The sequence below is a fragment of the Vombatus ursinus genome, unplaced genomic scaffold, assembly GCF_900497805.2.
Source record: "Vombatus ursinus unplaced genomic scaffold, bare-nosed wombat genome assembly UNPS02010193.1, whole genome shotgun sequence".
Taxonomy (NCBI): domain Eukaryota; kingdom Metazoa; phylum Chordata; class Mammalia; order Diprotodontia; family Vombatidae; genus Vombatus; species Vombatus ursinus.
Genome location: NW_020949971.1, coordinates 2,415,652 through 2,432,302, shown reverse-complemented (window position 1 = coordinate 2,432,302; position 16,651 = coordinate 2,415,652). Strand labels below are relative to the sequence as shown.

The window sequence follows — 16,651 nt, the reverse complement described above, 5'->3', positions numbered from 1 at the left end:
AAATGTTTGATAAAATCCATTTGCAGTTTTTAAAAATTGGTATCTCTAGTACCCAGCATAGTTCTAGACATATAATAGGCACTTAATAAATGCTTATTAATTGATTGCTTAGATCAGGGTTCTTGGGGGTTGGGTTCCCTTCACCTTTGGCCATTCCTTTGCATCTGGTTAAATCTGTTTTCCTGAGGTTGGGTTGGCTCGTGTTTTGTTGACTTTGGCATTTTATATTTTTGAAGATGATCTCTTTCAGATCCTTAGACTTCCTAGCATATAATGACATATAAAATTCTGGGAGTTCTTTTTCTTTCTTCTCCGCTGGTTGCGATTTTACCTTGTTCACTTTTATTTTGGTCATTTTATTTTCCTGCCTCCTCATTCTCATCAGATTACATGACCATTTTTTGTTAGTCTTTTCAAGGTAGATTTTCATCGATCAGTTCTGTAGTCTTTTTGTCTTCCTTTTATCTGTTTCTCCTTTAATTCCCAGCTTTATTTCTTTTAATTCATTGTGGATAAATACACAGATTCATATGAAAGCAAAAGCTTGTGATTAGGGAGGGAGCAGGGAGGCACAGGGGCTGCACAGAACCTGAGGCGCTCTAGGAATCCGGCTGCTGCCCCTCCTCCTCCCTCCCTCCCTCCCTCTCCCCTTCCTCCATCCCCCCTCCCCTCCCCCTCCCTCTGCCCCTCTCCCCTCCTCCTCCTCCCCTTCTCCTCTCCTCCCCTTCCTCTCCTTCCCCCTCCCCCTCCTCCTCCCTCTGTCCCCCTCCCACTCCTCCTCCTCCCTCTGCCCCCCCCTCCCCTTCCTCCTTCCACTGCTGCTGCATCAGCCTCTGAAATGCCACCATTGTCTTGCCGTGATGATGGAAGGAAGCTATGAGGAATTGATCAAAGGCCTTTTCCTCAAGCTCTGAAAAACACTGGTTTCTACGCCCCTGTGGTCATGTCAACAGAAACTGTTTGTCTCAGAAATAGCTGAGCCTCCAAGCCAGGTGTGATATTGCCATGCCCTGTAGTGTGGAAGGGGCACCTGGGGCTGCCCACAGCGAGGCCAGCAGAGGCCAAGCTCCTGGATCCTGCATCCTAAGCGGGACATCCCTTGGATGTGGGCAGACAGGTCCATGCAAGCCGCTGCCCAGGCGGATGGGGACAAACTGTCTAGGTACGGCAGCGAGGAAGTCATAGAGGGCTGTAGGATGGATCTCGGGTCTGGGGCTGGAAAGGACGCCAGACGCCATCGGATCCAGCTTCCTCACTTTGCACCTGTAATCTCTCTCAATGGAGAGAGTGCTCAAGGCATGAACAACAGATATTTGGGGGATCAGAGGCATATGATGAGATGAGGCACAGGCCACCCCCACCCAGCTCATGGAGAACAAACCTGGGAGTATGAAGGCTTTAAATCTAGTATCTGGCAGTGCTCCTGGCTAGCATGGCGACTTCCCAAGGAATGGATGCTCCCAAGGAACATGGCTCCACAAGCCCTAAAACCAGAGCTCATGAGCCCCCACCATCATGTGTATCTTTAATAATCAGCCAGTGGACAGAATTAGTTCAAAGCAAAGGCATTTGGTGAAAGGACAAGATAAAAAAAGTCACCACAAAACATGTTCTCCTTTAAACTGGAGTGACCTCTCTAACAAAGGGATGTGTTGGTGGGAATGGAAACATGTAAGGGTCATGTGTGGAGGGGCACACATGCGTAGGGAATCGATGTAGGCAGGTCCTGGGGGTAGAGGGACAGCTCCTGCCTCTGATGCCACAGGGCTGCTTCTGTGTGCTAGGGAAGTCGGCATGGGCCTTTTCCCGACTGTTTTCAATCATCTCTGTAGACGTTGCTAAGCTAGCCCTGCTGCTTTGCTGATACCTGCCCCACTGTGGTCTCCGGTGGCTGCTGCACGATTGTCATCTATAAAAGCGTGCTGTTATTGTCTCCACCACCTCCAGTTTCTGGCTCAGCTGAAAGAAATCCTTGACTCCCTCTTCCTCATGGAAGAGCCTCATATGGCTGGAGGTCTCCTCTCTCTTGTCTTATCATCCGCCTTAACTGCCCTTCCTTATATTCTTTGAGGGTCTTGATTTCATCCACTGGGGCCCAAAGCCCATCACTTTTCCCCAGCTCGCTTGGGAGCCAGGAGAAAGCCTCCCTCAGGTTCCCTCAGAATCATGGCTACCAAAGACTCTCCCCAGCACTTCACGCCCTGGGTGCTGGCCAACAAAGTGCCAGCCTTTCACTGCCCAACCCAGGCTTTCGGTTCAGTTTTCTCTTCCGATGTTTCCTCGCGGTCCAGGGGTGCAGATCCCCCCTCCAGAGGTCTTGCTTTCTAACACGGGGAGCATTCCAGATAGATGCCTCCCGTTTGTCAGTCAGGCTCGGCAGGAAGCCAGCGAATGGTTGTTTGCCTAGTAACTACAAAGAGGTCCAAGGCCTGAGATTCTTCAGGCTTTGAAGCCTGAGCCTCTTCTGTTCTCTGATGCAGATGAGACGATTCTGGTAAACGTGTAGAGGAAAAGGAAGGAGACAAGTGGACGGGGGTAAAGTCGTCGTCTTCTCTGCCTGTCTAACCACATTCCAGGCCTTTCACCGGGACCAATGGCCAGCCCCAAGGCAGCCCCTGAAGAGCAGTCGGCAGACTGAATCTGCCCCACAGGGATCTGCCTGCTTCCCTTTTGGCTGGACTGGGCCTGTGCAGAAGCAGAGATGGAGAAAAGTCTCTGGCATCTGGCCTTCTGTGATTACAACTCTCAAGTGCAAATCCTCCCCTCATCCTTACTAGCTGTATGACCTTGGGCAGGTCACTTCCTCTCTCTGTTCTCACCCAGTGTGGTACCTTAAAGGGCCTTTGCAGGACTAAACCAGTCATTCATTCCGGCCCGGAGTGACTAAGTCTTCATTTGCTCATTTTAACTCTTGCAGAGACAGCTCTGTGGCTTTGTGTGAGAGTGGAAGCACAGAGGGGAATCGGGGTCAGCGAGAGAAGGACACTAGGGAGATACTCCCAGCCAATGGGGACAGCAGGCAACACCTCCATTCTAGGGCAACCACTGACCCATCTTCAGAACTGGAGCAGCCCTGGGCCCGTCCGCCAATACCTTCACACAGTAGAAAGCTGCCCTGGGAGAGCTGGCCGGGGTCTTTGGGTCACGGCAGGAAGGAGAAGGGAAAGAGATCTGCCCAGGAAGGTTGCCAGAGCCTCCAGTGGGTGATCTTCTGGCCTAGCTCCCACAGGGCTGCCCCCGGCCCTGGGCCCAGTGCTGCCCCAGGCTCCGAAGGCATGGGACTGTTCTGACGATGGGCAGCTGGGGGATGCAGGTGTGGGCACCAGGGCTGACGAGGGGAAGCCGGCTCTCCCCTGATTGGCCAGCAAGCTGGGAGTTTGTAGCATGGAAAGTGTAATCGATTCTAGGTGGGGAAGAAAAGGGAGCTGGCGCCTGGCAGGAACGGGGCAGGGGCAAGGTGGGTCTAGAGGAGAACAAGTCCCCAGGCAAGTTACTCAGATCCCCGCAGTTTTCTTCCTTTAGGGGATTGTGCCAGAATACCTTCCCTATTCCTAGATGCCTCTAGACACTTTTCCCAGATGGGGCATTTTGTTTTATCTGTCAAAAGGGCAGTTTTCCTATGATGCTGTCTGTGCAATGGGTGTGTGTGTGTGTGTGTCCTCTTGGCTCTAAGAAGGGGGCCTGCTCTCATCTCCCTTATGTTCCTCTGCACCTAGTAGGGACTTAATAGTGGGTTTGTTTTTTTTAATCAAATCAGATCTAGCTGGAAATAGATGCAATTGATTGGTGGGAATGGTTGTAACTCAAGTGGTACCCCCCTACCCCCAGATTTGGGAGATGTGTCCACGTCTGGGGTCCAGGGAATGATGTCTCTTCAAATGTAGGCTTGGGGCCAGTGGGTGGGGTCACTTCAGGCTTGTCCCGGCTCAGTAACACCTCAAACATGAACCATGCCTGGTGGGATTGGAGATTCCCAAGAAGCCATGCTAGATGGAAAGACATTGGTTTCCTTATCACACCTGAAGCCCCCTTCCCCGTGTTCTCTCCTTCCCCTGAAACTAGTATGAGAAGCACCTCGAGTAAAGCGCTGGAGTCGGGAAGACCTGAGCTCAAATCCAGCCTCAGACACTTACTAGCTGTGTGGCCCTGGGCAAGTCATTTAACTTCTGCCTGCCTCAGTTTCCTCATCTGTAAAATAGAGATACTAATAGCACCTCCTTCTCAGGGCTGTTGTGAGGAGCAAAGGAGATCACATTTGTAAAGTGCTTAGCACAGTGCCTGGCATAGAGTAAGTGCTATAAAAAAGTTAGCTATCATCATCATCATCATTATTATTATGAGGCAGATGGCCTGAGCTGTCCTTGCCCTGGGTGACTATGTGAACTTGAGTTCATCAAAACAGGAAATCAGCCATGTTCTTTCCTTCTTTCCCATGACCTCTTCCCAGACTCCAGATGTCAGGGATGGTGACACGGTGTGAGTGGGTAGTGAGCTTTCCGGAGCAGCGAGCTTACAGATGGGGTGTGCCCCTCCCTGGCTGTCTCCCGGGCTCCTTTCTGAGAGACAAAATTAAAGGGAGAAGATGTTCAGGCGTCTGGGGGACTGCTCTGACCAGAGCCTTGGGTCCAATTGAATGCAACAAACATTCATTAAGCACCTACTGCATGCCAACCAGGTGCTGCGTTAGGCCTTGGGGCTGCAAAGACTGGAAGGGAACTTTGTCCCGGTATCCCCAGGCCTAGCCCAGTGCCTGGCCCAGAGTAGGTGCTTCCCTGTGGGTCTTTGGGAGACATGAAACCCCCTTTCGTCTCTTCCCATGCTAGCTTGTACTTGCCCACCCAAGTCTTTTGTTGTGATGGGCGTCGCCTTCTTGTGCCTGGTCCACCCAGCCTGTGTACAGACTTCCTGCCCTCCGCAGCCTGCATGTTGGGGGTTGGGTTGGATCCCTGTTCGTGTTGCCTTGTGTCTTGCTGATTCTGTGTTTCCATAGCCTCTTTTGAGAGTTCTTACAAGGGCCCTGTTTTCAGGGGCCTGGCATAACCGGTGGGTCGATTCCTAGGATCAACAGCCCCTTCTCTTCCCATCCCGTTTCTCCCATAGCCTTAATGAGCTTGGTCAGTGTTCCAGATCCCCTTCTTCCTTTAAGACACAAGCCTCTCCCGATTCCCCACTCCCTCCCAGGCTACCTTGTGTTTTCGTTGACAACTCCTTGTATCTGTTTAGTATAGACTCACACCTGTGCTTGCTTCCCTTGGTAGGATGAACGCTGCTTAGGAGCAGGGATGGTTTCATTGTATCCTGACCCTGCTGCCTAGCACATAGTAGGTGTTTAATATGTGCTTGTTGATTGCTTGCTATAATGCACTCTTGACAACCTTCAGGGCCCTCTTTCTGTCCTCCTGACCCTGGCTTGATCTTTTAATGGGTCTGTCTTAGCCCAATTTCTTACTCAGTTTTGTTGCCTCAATCACTGTAACGTTGTCCTCTCCCTATCATTGCCCCGATTCAGGCCAATATTGCCTCTTAACAGACTATTGCAATGTCCTAATTGCTCTCCCAGCCTCTAGTCTTGCCCCTCTCCCATCTATTGAACACACAACTGCCAAGATAAGCTTTCTCATGAAGACATCAGACCACGTCACTCTCCTGCTGTAGGAGCCCCAGCGACTCCCTCCAACCTTGACCTAGTTCTCTTCCCTATGGCTCCAACCCACCTTTCCAGGCTTGTTTCACAAACTACCAAACTGACCTATTTTCCCTAGACTCGGTATCCAGTCTTTTCCTCCTTTGGCATCTCGGCCCAGGCTGTCCCTCATGCCTGGGACGTTCTCCGTCCTTGTCTCCTCCTCATAGAGTCCCTCGTTTCCATTAGGGTTCACCTGATCTCCCCTCCTCCAGAGGGAAGCCTTTCTTTTTTGTTGTTGTTGTTTTTGGTGAGGCAATTGGGGCTAAGGGACTTGCCCAGGGTCACACAGCTAGTAAGTATCCATTGTCTGGTCTGAGGCCGGATTTGAACTTGGGTCCTCCTGTCTCCAGGACCGGTGCTCTATCCGCTGTGCCACCTCACTGCCCCTGAGAAGCCTTTCTTGATCTTGAACTGAAGTATTTGAGGGTCTCCCCCATGGGGGAAGGAAGAAGCTTGTTCTCTTGGTCACCATAGGACAGAGCCAAGAGCAGTGGGAGACACTGCAGAGATGCTGCTTGGAGCTGGTGCTTTCTAGAGCTGTCCAGCATGGAAGGGGCTGCCCCTTGGAGGATGTTGGGCACTCACCTGGTGGATTCCGGCTGGGAATCCTTTGGGGCGCAGGTTGGAGCTAGGTGGCCACCGAGGTCCTTTCTGACCTCCATTTCTGTGAAAGGGTCAGAGCTGGAGCTCAGACCTGCCTTGGCTCCCTCAGGATGCTGGTCCTTGTCCCACATCTCCTCGCCTACCAGCTTCCATTGGTTCCTTGCTTGTGGTCTCTCCCTTGAGCCAGGGGCTTCCCTGGCATTGAGAAGAGACCAGGGTGGTGCTTCCGTCTTTCTGCCTTTTACTGGGTGATGTGATTAGGTGGGCTGTTCTGAAATGAGAGGAACCGTATCCATTGCTCATTGCATTTTCAATGAGACAAACCTGGAACCCACTGGGCGAGGCCAAAGCTCAGTGTGGGCCACAGCAGGATTTCTGACTAGACCTTTAGATTCTTGGTGTGATTAGACACAACCTAGGGGTTTCTGTGTCCTGATTCTAGGGCCCCTGGCAGTTAAAGGGTGACTTTCTGAGGCACTTCCTAAATTCTCTTTTCTTTTTCAGTTGAAAAAGGTAAACAGAGGCACCCCCGGACACCGTGCAGCCAGCCCCAGTCTTCTCCGGATGCTCTCTCTACTGAAAAAGCCCTGGGATTGGCCTCCTATAGAGCAAAATGTGACCACCAAGGCAAGGTCATCCTGCACCTCAAGCAGCTTCTCACGGGAGGGAACCGCAAGTTGGAGGCGCTGGCAGTGGTGGTCCAGCACTTGCTGTCCGAGGTAGGACCGTGCAGCTGTGGGTGGGGGTGCTAGGGGAAGATTCCTGCTCCTCCTCCCCTGAGATCTGGGGCTTCTGTGAAGGATGATGGCCTTGGTCAGTGCCTTGTTCTCTGAGAGTTAGAAAGGGCAGGATTTGTCATGCGCGTCCTCTTCTTCTCCACACCCTCCCCCCCATTCTCTTGGTATCGAACCTGTGCAGGCGGAAAGACACCTTGTTCTTGTCCTTGCCACAGCCTGCTAGCATTAAAGGTCTCTACTTGATATTGCAGAGGTTCTGGGATCTGCTAGGGCTGGGCCATGCAGAACGTCCACCCCTGCTTATGCTGGGCTCTTCTTGGCCCTGACCTTCCATAAATCATCCACAAACAGTCTCCCTGGTGCATAAAGGTCTTATTCTGGGCTAGATGCTGGAAAAATCAAAGTATTTTTCCATGGTTGTGTCTCCCCTCATAAAGAGATGCTGACATCCTCAGAAGCAAATTCTTTGGCAGTGGAAAGATTTTGCTGTGTTAGAGAATGGGTATCACTCCTGAGATCTGCAATCCATTGTTATTTCCACATCAGACCCAGCAGAGTAGGTGATGCCGTGTCTTTGGGGGTTGTGGTTGTGCTGGGTCATCCTAAGGGAGGGCCCATCCTTCTTGGAAGGTCTTATGGTTCAATGAGCTCCAATTAAGCTGTGTTGAGGACAGCAATTGTTCCCTCGGCATCTTTGCTGCCGATGGGGCAGAGAAGTGTTAGCTGACTTTGGAGGAGATCAGCAGGATATGGGGATCTTTATGGAGACATTTTTCTCATCCCAGAGATAAAGGCTACACATGGTCCGGACCTGGGCATGAAAATCATGTTTCCTTCAGTATTTGACTGTGTCTTTCAGACATCGTTGCACATCATGGGATGAGGATTGTGGCCACTCACGACAGCTTTGGAATGTCTTTAAAAACATATCATTCAAGGTTAATGAGGCCAAACCCCCCCCCATTGGAATAAATTAAAATGTCTCCTCTTCCTTATAGATTTTTTTGAATAAATGAAATGGGCAGCCTGCTGAGAAATATTGGGACTACAGGATCATTGATTGAGAATTGTGAAGGAACCTTAGAAAGCCCAACCTCCTCATCTTGGGAGGAGACTTAGGCCAGGGTCTCACAGGGTCACACAGGTAGGACCATGGATCATGGACTCAGAGCTTTAGAACCGGAGGGGATCTTTGGGGTCACGAAGTCCAGACCCTTCATTTAACAGAGGAAAGAACTGAGGCTCAAAGAGATTGTTCAGGGTCAGAGAATGTCTGAAGCAAGGTCTGAGCACTGGTCTTCTTGATGCCAAGTCCACCCAGGTCTTTCAGAGGAAAGTCGGTCAGTGAGCTGGTGCACAGAAATGCCTGCTTTGGGTCCAACACTGTGCTTAGCTGGCAGATAGGAAGGCTCGCATGGACTGCAAGGCTGCATGGGAAGAGAGTCCTGGAAGGGAGGGCGGTGCTCAGGAACGAAATTCTAAAGACAGAAGGGAGACGCTTCCAGTAAGAAAGAAAATAAGAGTGCAGTGAGGGTGCACAGGAACTGGCCAGCTAACTTAGTTGTTTCAGATGATGGCTATGAGGTGGGTAATGGAGAACGAACAGGAGGGAGAGGTCCTGTAAAAATGGCGTTAGGAAGACTAAAGCTCAGAATGAACTGCGGCTGACATGGGAAACTAAGGACAGCAGAAAATGGGTGTGCATGTGTATGTGTTTTAGCTCCCTTAAAAATGAATGAAAAACCTTTATTAAGGGCTTACTATGTGCCTAGCACTGTGCTGAGTGCTAAGAATACAAATAAAAGAGTGGAGGCAGCCCCTGCTCTAGGGTAGCTCAGAGTTGGATTGGGAAAGTCCACATGTGGAGGAAGGCTCACTTGTAAGGCAAGTGCAGAGGGCCTGAGGCACTGTAAGTGGGTCAGATAATGGTGCCAGGGCCATACAGGGTGCAGATGATAAGGCCTCCATCTCACCTGAAGGAATGGAGCTGTTGGCTGCCATGTTGACCAAGCATGGGGGCAGCTAAGCTGCCTGGGTAAAGGGGGAAGATGAGGCTAGGCAGTTGGGAATGCCCTTCAGGGCTGCAGTCTCCCTGATGCCCAGCTGCTATCCAGGATGGCTTCTAGCTCAGCCTGGGGCCAGGGAAGAGGGTGAAGGGGGCAGTGATAACGGGCCAGGGAGAGAAAGTACAGCTGCTCCACCTTGTTTGTCTTCTCAGCCACGCAGAATGCCTTTTGTCTTGGAGAGGACAGGATAGGAGCTGCCACCCAAGATAAATAGTGAGAAAGTCAGATAGCATGAAGCCGGAGCCCTAGGAGGGTTAGAAATTCTAAATCTGCAGAACCTCTCCCCTCTTCCTCCATCCCTCTGGGCCAGGATGCTCCCACTTTGAAGATGCCCCAGAGGCTGGGCGAGGTTGGGGCTAATGAATTAAAACTGGGCCAACGGTTCACAACGGCATCAAACTTGAACCTGTGATCCCTTTGGGGAAGCGATGGGGAGGGCAGTTAGAGAGGCTAATGTCTGGGAAACCCAGGAACCCAATTTGTGTGAAGACCTTCTTCCTGCAAGTCTGGGCCAAGGACAGATACCTTCTCTTTACAGAGATGTCCCTTGGAATTTTCTCAAAGAGCCGATCAATTCCTGCATCCCCTGTGAAGGTCACCTACTCCTTGTCTACCTTGTACATTCCTATAGAGATACTGAGCATCTCCCCCATTAGAATGTAAGCTTCATGAGGACAGGGAGTGTTACAATTTGGTCTTTGTATCTCCAGAGCCTACCACAGTGCCTGGTAGATGGTAAATGCTTATTCAATGAATGATTGGGCCATGTAGGAGATAGAGAGCCTTGGAGGCTCTTAGAGGAAACCAGAGAGAAAGAGGAGAAAAGTGAGTTAGGGTTGACCCTTCTTACCTTCCCCAAAGTCCCACCAAGGGCAGTGTAACCACACCCTTGCCCAGTCTTAGGTAAAGTGGCCTCTATCTGAGAGGCCAAAAACTTGATGGGCCTGGGGGACCCCTGGAATCTCTGGCTCGTCTTCCATAGTTGTCCCCCATACCTGGGATGAACTCCCTCCTTCCTTCCACCTTCTGGTTTCACAGGCTTCCCTCAAATCTCCGCTCAGGAGTCCTTCCTCGGCCCCAGACTCCAGTGTTGTCCCCCCCCATGCTATTTATGATGCATCTTTCTTGTATGTACATTGTTGTGGGCGTGTTGTCATGCCATTAAACTGCTTTGGCCTTTCTTTGCATCCCCAGAGCTTTGTTGTTTTTTTTTTTTTAGGCAATTGGGGTTAAGTGACTTGCCCAGGGTCACACAGCTAGTAAGTGTCAAGTGTTTGGTCTGAGGCTGGATTTGAACTCAGGTCCTCCTGACTTCAGGGCCAGTGCTCTAACCACTGCTCCACCTAGCTGCCCCTATCCCCAGAGCTTTGCACAGTGCCTGGCACATAGTAGGTGCTTAACGAATGCTTGTTGCCTGACTGTAGTTGTATCTCGTAGCTAGAGCTCCCCAGCTAAAGGGGATGAGGGTGATGCCATGCTCCCTGAAGCTGGGCACTTCCTGAGCACTGGACCCGCAGCCAATGGACTGATGGGCTGCTGGACTTGCTTTGTGTTTTTTGGTTGTTTTGATGAGTCTGACCTTAAACAAAGGGCTGACTTACCTGGATAGGCAGGCTATGTGCCAATGGAAGAACCAGAGGCATCTTAATTAAAATTAAACAAAGTTTGCATGGTGTGCAGGATTATCCTGATGTGAGTTGACCCTTGATCAGTCCTCAACCCTATGCTGGCCCCTTTACCTGACCCTGTATGACTTGCCTGTTTCTGCAAGAGGAGGGTGGTCTTCCCATGCTAGAGAATCTGAAGGAGTGGGGAGACTGGAGGCGTGATGGGAAGGAGCCTCTCTCTGAGCATCTGCCAGGATGACTCTTGGGGGCAACCCGAGGTACAGAAAGAGTCCAAGTTATTGAAAAAAGATTCTAGCAGCAGCCCAGTCTGGCAGCTGGCGGAGCCCTGCCGCGTGCCTCGTTGACTCTCCTGAACTTCCCCTGCCATCATGTGTCACCACAGCCCTTGTGCTTCTGGACAGCTCCCAGCCAACCGGGTGTCTCTCGTGCAGGCCTCCTACTTAAATTATGGCTCCTCGTGCCCCCTGGAGCAGCTCATTGTCTCCTTAATGCAGGAGGCTAAGGATGCACAAGGCCAAAGCAGAAGCATTTTCTAGGGTGTCTGCCATTGCGAGGGCCTCAGCTCTTCACTGTACACAGAGCCTCCTGTGTGGGTGCAGCCACGTAAGCTGGGGCCACCACAGGCCTTGATAATCCAAACCTTTGGGCAGAGAGGAAAAGAAAGGGAGTCAGTGAAATGTTTAGAAACGTCCAGAAGAGGACAGAAGGAAATCCAGAGGGAGATGCTGACAAGCAGGACAGCTTAGAAAGGAGTGCAGAATAACTCGTTACACAGTTTAAAAACAAAAGTAACAGTTGCACCACAAGCCTTATGCAAAGGGCTTGTGCAATCCTCACTTCCAGTTCTTTGTATGGGGAAACATTCAAGTCTGGTATTTGTCAGGACATTCGCATCAAAATCTTGCCTGGAAAGACCCAGAGTGAGACCCCAGCAGCCAGCCTGGATGCCCTTGCTAGGTGGGAGTCCTTGTGGCCACCCAGCGCTCCCCTGCAAGGGGATCTGCTGAAGGGAGGGGTCCAGGATCTATTCCGAGAGCCTACAGAGAGACGGGCCTTTGTTTTCGACTTTGGAGGGCCTCTTCCTATAGAGGACGAGACTTGGTGATGGGATGAGGCGATTGGCCAGGGCTGGCGTGGGAGGGGTTGTGCTTTTGTGCTGTCCTGGAAAGGAGGGTTTCTATCCTCTACCCAGCCTTTTCCTGGAGGACATGGCAGGCCAGAGTGCAGCAGAGCTAAGGTAGATTGGGCTCCTGGGATGGGCAGAGGGCCTTTGGGAAGGCCGTGGCATACACGGCATCCTTGAGAAGTGACCCCTCTGGTCTGAGAAGTGGGAGGTCTGAAGCCCCAGCTTCCTGGAGAGAGGGAGGGGAAAAGCTTTGGCTGGGGCAGTTCTGAAACCCAGCTTTCTGGAGAGAGGAGAGGAATTCCTGGCCAGCTGGGGCTGGATTCTGTTAACCATGTGACTGAACAGCCAGGGTGTTTAAGCCCGGAAATAGGGAGCCAAAAGACCTGGCCTTTGCCCCTATTACCTTGGGTTATTTGGACAGTGCAAGTCCAAAGGAAAGGGAGTTGTCCACTTTCTGGGAAGTCAGGCCCTCGGGCAATGAACTTCTGGAAAGGTGTGCATGTGTGGGCCTCCCGGTGAAAGGTGGTATTCACTGGAATGGTCCGGTTGTCCTGCTAACACGTTCTTCCCGGAGCCCAAATCATAGAGTCACGGCTGTGCAGCTGGAAGAACCTGGGGGAAAGTGGGACTAGCTAAAGAAATGGGGAAATGATAGTGATTGTTCTTGGGCTACTGTGAGTCCTTTACGTGCTTTCTGTAGGGTAGAGAAAAGGCTGTTCTCTGCCCAGTGGGTGCAGATGTTCCCTTAAGGGCTTGTACAGGGTCTGAGGATAGATAGGTAGGTAGATATGTGCACATATGTATCTCCACATATAAGCATATATGCATATGCACAGATCATGTGTATGTGTACACACCTATATGTATGTGTAAGACATTATTATACCTGCTATTTTGAAGCTCTATCCTGTGATTCCCCAGAGGCCGCACTGGTTGGGGATGGTATGAGCTGGGTGGGGAACCTGCAGCCTTGAGGCCACGTGTGGCCCTCTAGGTCCTCAAGTGTGGTCCCTAGACTGAATCCAAACTTCTCAGAACAAATAAAAGGATTTCTTCTGTAAAATTTGGACTCGGTCAAGAGGCCGCACTTGAGGACCTAGAAGGTCATGTGGTTCCCCACCCCTGTTGTAAGCTAAAGAAGGTGATTAGAGAGCTCACCATCAAACATTGGTCCTGGTTGGTATGAGCCCTTCGAACCTCAGGCCCAGGTTCCATTGGCACATTGGGTGCTCTGTAAATGCTCGGTGGTGTCACAGGGGAGGAAGCTTTTCTCTGTCTGTGTCTCCTGGTGGGCTTGTGCAGCTGTTGAGTTGGAGGACCTGAGCCTGAACGGGCAGTGACTGGCAGGAGCTTAGCCCTTGATCCTTTCTCCAGAGGGGCTCTACCTGTTGCCTGGTTGGCCCCCATGGGGATCATCACAGGGGGCTTTGATCGAGGTCATCAGATTTTCACACTCATTAACATAAAAGCGAACCTTCCACCAGTTCCTTTAACCTTGGAGGGGGCAAGGATGTCTGTAGCATATGAGCTAGCCGTCTCTTGTTGGAGTCACATTTACATGACCCCCCTCCCCATCTCCTTGTCTGATGATCTGTGGTTTGAATGGCCCCCTGGTCTTTTAGGAGCATTAGTGTGTCAGGGGAACCCCGAGGCATGGAGACCAGCTGGGAGATTCCTGGATGAAGACATGCAGCAGGGGGAATGGACAGCCTGAATTGGTGGTGGCCTGGATATGGGGTGCAGGTGTCAGTGTGAGTCTGAGAGGTGGGAAAGCGCAGGAGCCCTCCTGAAACACAGGACCAGTAACCTGGGCATGGTAATGGCGGGACATGATGCCCACTCACATAGAGGCTGAACTGTTCCCCACAAAACCCTCTTTGCCATGTTAAGCCCAAAGCTGATGGCATGGGGTGTTTTCACATACCCTGTGTTACATCTAGAAGTAGTGTGGTGCAGTGGTTAGAATCCTGGAGGTGGAGGCAGGAAGTTCTGCCTTTGCCTCCTATTATCAGGATGATCTGGGATGTCACTTTCTTGCTGTAAGCCTCAGTTTCCTCCTCTGTACTATGAAGGGGTGGGACAAGGTCCAGTTCTCGATCTCGCTTCCTGGGAGTTTCTGGCCTCCTGAAATCCTAGTGCTCATTCCAGGCTCCCATTTATTTTCCATGAATTTGTCTGGACAATGTTCAGTGACTGATCCCCTGTAGCTGCAGCCGGGTGCTGGAGTTGTCATGAGGTTCAGCAAGTGTTATTGGAGAGCAGTGTTGCTCACAGACATCTGGGGGATCCTTCTCTGGAACTGTGTGTGTGTGTGTGTGTGTGTGTGTGTGTGTGTGTGTGTGTGTGTGATAGGGGGAAACAAGCACAGGTTATCTTTCCTCCCACCAGAGCCTGGCTCTCAGGGGCCATCTCTTGCAGCCTTTGGCTCTCTGGGCTGCTTTGCACACAAGTTTTAGCCAGCTCAGGTTGTATTGTCAGAACAGCTCTGGTGTGTGTTCTTACCCAGCCTCTTCAGTGGAAATGAGGCCATACCCACTTTCAGAGTAGATCCTGGCAGATGGATTCCAGGCTCCCCTTTCTCACCTGTCACATAGTGAGAGCATCTTCCCTGGATAAGGCAGCCAACCTGAGCAGGGAGGTGCCAAGAGTGTGGCATTCTGAGCTGTTGGGGATTGTAAGCCTCTCCTCCCCCTCTCAGACCCAGGCTGGAGTCACTTGCCCAAGGATGTCAGTGTGAATAGTGGAGCTGACATCTGGGCTTGTCTTGGGTTCCAAATCCTGTGCTTTTACCACCACATGAGGCCCTTTGCAGGGAGAATGTGCTCGGACACCCATGCCAGTATGACAGATGATTGGTGTGAGAAGGACCAAGGGAAGGTCTGGCTAATGTACTTTAAGAGGTAGCTGAGATCAGAGATGACTTTCTGGAGGAGGTGGCATCTGAATTGGGCCTCAAAGGAAGTTGAGGATCTCAACAGGAAGAGATTAGGGCCCGGCCTGGGTGAGTGCTGGAGTCCAGAGAGGGCAGGACAAGATCCTGAAATGGCTAGCAATCCTGTTGGGCTGGAGCAGAGTGGATGAAGGGGAGAAGAATGTGAAATGAGGCAGGAAATGTGGGCTGGAAGCATTGAATGTCAGGCCAAAAGTGATTGGGAGCCACGGAAGGTTTTTGAGTAGGGCAGAGACAAGATCAGCCCGAGCCTGTTTGTTGGTTATGTGGGAGATGAGGCAGGGAGACAAAGGCTGTTACAAAGTCCAGGTGAGAGGTGATGGGCCCTGAGCTAGGGTGGCTGGTCAGCTGGGTGCCTAGCACTCTTCAGTAGGAGCTTCAGAAGCGCTTGCTGACTCAGTGGGCAGGAAGGTGCTGCCCTCTGGAAGGGTCTGTGCCCGCTTCACCTACCAGATGTAGTAGAGACAGGGCCCCTTGGTCAGTGGGGCTGCTGGGCGGCCCCCTCCCTGTTGGCCAGGTCCACATGGCACACCCCAGCTGGCTTCTGGGGATTTGTCAGGGCCCCGTTCACTCCTGGGGATATGGTGCGGCATGTTCCTGGCTCCTTCCCAGCCTCCTTTGCTGCTCTCTTTAGAATTCCAGAAATGAGGTTCCCTTTTATGTTAATGAGTGTAAAAATCTGATGGCCTCAATTAAAGCCCCCCACCCCACATCATCCCATGATGATGCCCATGGGGACCAGGCCTCATTCCTCCCCCACCGCCAGCTGATATCTGAGGCGGCCTCAGTCAATCGATGAGTCTGGGGCTCGTTTTTCATCAGTGACAGAGGCCTCACTGCCCTGAAGGCTGTGGCTTTAAGGAAACTCTCCTGACTGCTGGGGGAGGGAGGGAAGGAAAGAGGGAGGGAGGGAGGGAGGGCGGGCCAGAGCTGCAGTGTCCTGCCCGTGTTGGGAGAGCGCCTGAGCGCTCGGGGAGCTGGAGGGGGCAGTGGGCCTGTCAGGTAACTGAAGTGCGGGGCTGGCTTCCTCCCTCCCACCCTGCCTGCCTTCTGTGCTGTCCCTGGCCCAGGGGGCGGCCCCAGCACCTGAGCACACACCCGGGAAATGGGCTGCTCGGGCAGCCGGCCGTGCCTGTCCTCTCCGTGCGCTGCTACCAGGGTAATGGGGGGGCCCTGGCTCCCAAGGGGGAGAGGGGCAAGGGCTGGGGCATGCGGCTGCTGGCCGGGAAGGGGCCCCTGCTGCTGCTGGCTGAACTGCAGGAGAGACACCCATCCTGCAGGGATGCAGCTGCACCTGCTGGAGCCGGGTCGGCTTTGCAGAAGGCAAGGGAACCCTGCCTGCCGGCCCACAGCCCTCGGGTGCTGCCTCTCTGGGGGCAGCGTGGCCTGGCTCAGAGGGGGGAGTAGGGTGCCTGGGTGTGTGCCCAGGTGGACATGTGGGTGCTGTTCTTTAGGGGGACTCGAAGGAAGGGGTCCCAAGAAGCCTTTGAGTGCCAGGCAGGCGGACAGCGCCTTGTTCCTGGTGCTTTCCTGAGCGCCCTTCTCTGGGCTCTGGCCAGGGCAGAATTGGGGGGGGGGAGACCGTCCTCAGCTAAGCCAACGGACAAGGAGGGGAGAGTTGGGGAGCCCCCAGAGAGCTCTACTCGAGCCTGGTCTCCCTTTGCCTCGGAAGGGTTGGGGCTCCTGGCTCCTGGCGCCTGGAGCCGGGAGGGGCTTGGTGGAAAACTTTTATGGACCTCTGCATACTTGGAGTGCACACGCGTGCTGGAGTTAGTGCACATGGCTGAGCAGCCCCAGGGAACAGGACATCAAATATTTACCTTGAGCAGATTCGCCTCCTGTTCCCTGGGGTGTG

General features: G+C 52.4%; 1 protein-coding gene across 8 annotated transcripts in view; it reads left to right on the top strand.

The window, feature by feature from the left end:
• Window positions 1–16,651, top strand: part of MTUS1 (microtubule associated scaffold protein 1) — a 128,190-nt gene that overhangs the window by 86,744 nt on the left and 24,795 nt on the right. For 7 of the 8 annotated variants that reach the window (XM_027853640.1, XM_027853636.1, XM_027853637.1 and 4 more), the window contains one exon: window positions 6,794–7,008. In XM_027853640.1, coding sequence (XP_027709441.1) covers window positions 6,794–7,008 — 215 coding nt within the window. Of the gene's footprint in view, window positions 1–6,793; window positions 7,009–15,833; window positions 15,956–16,651 lie in introns of those variants that run through there. The other variant, XM_027853643.1, reaches the window with a different exon arrangement.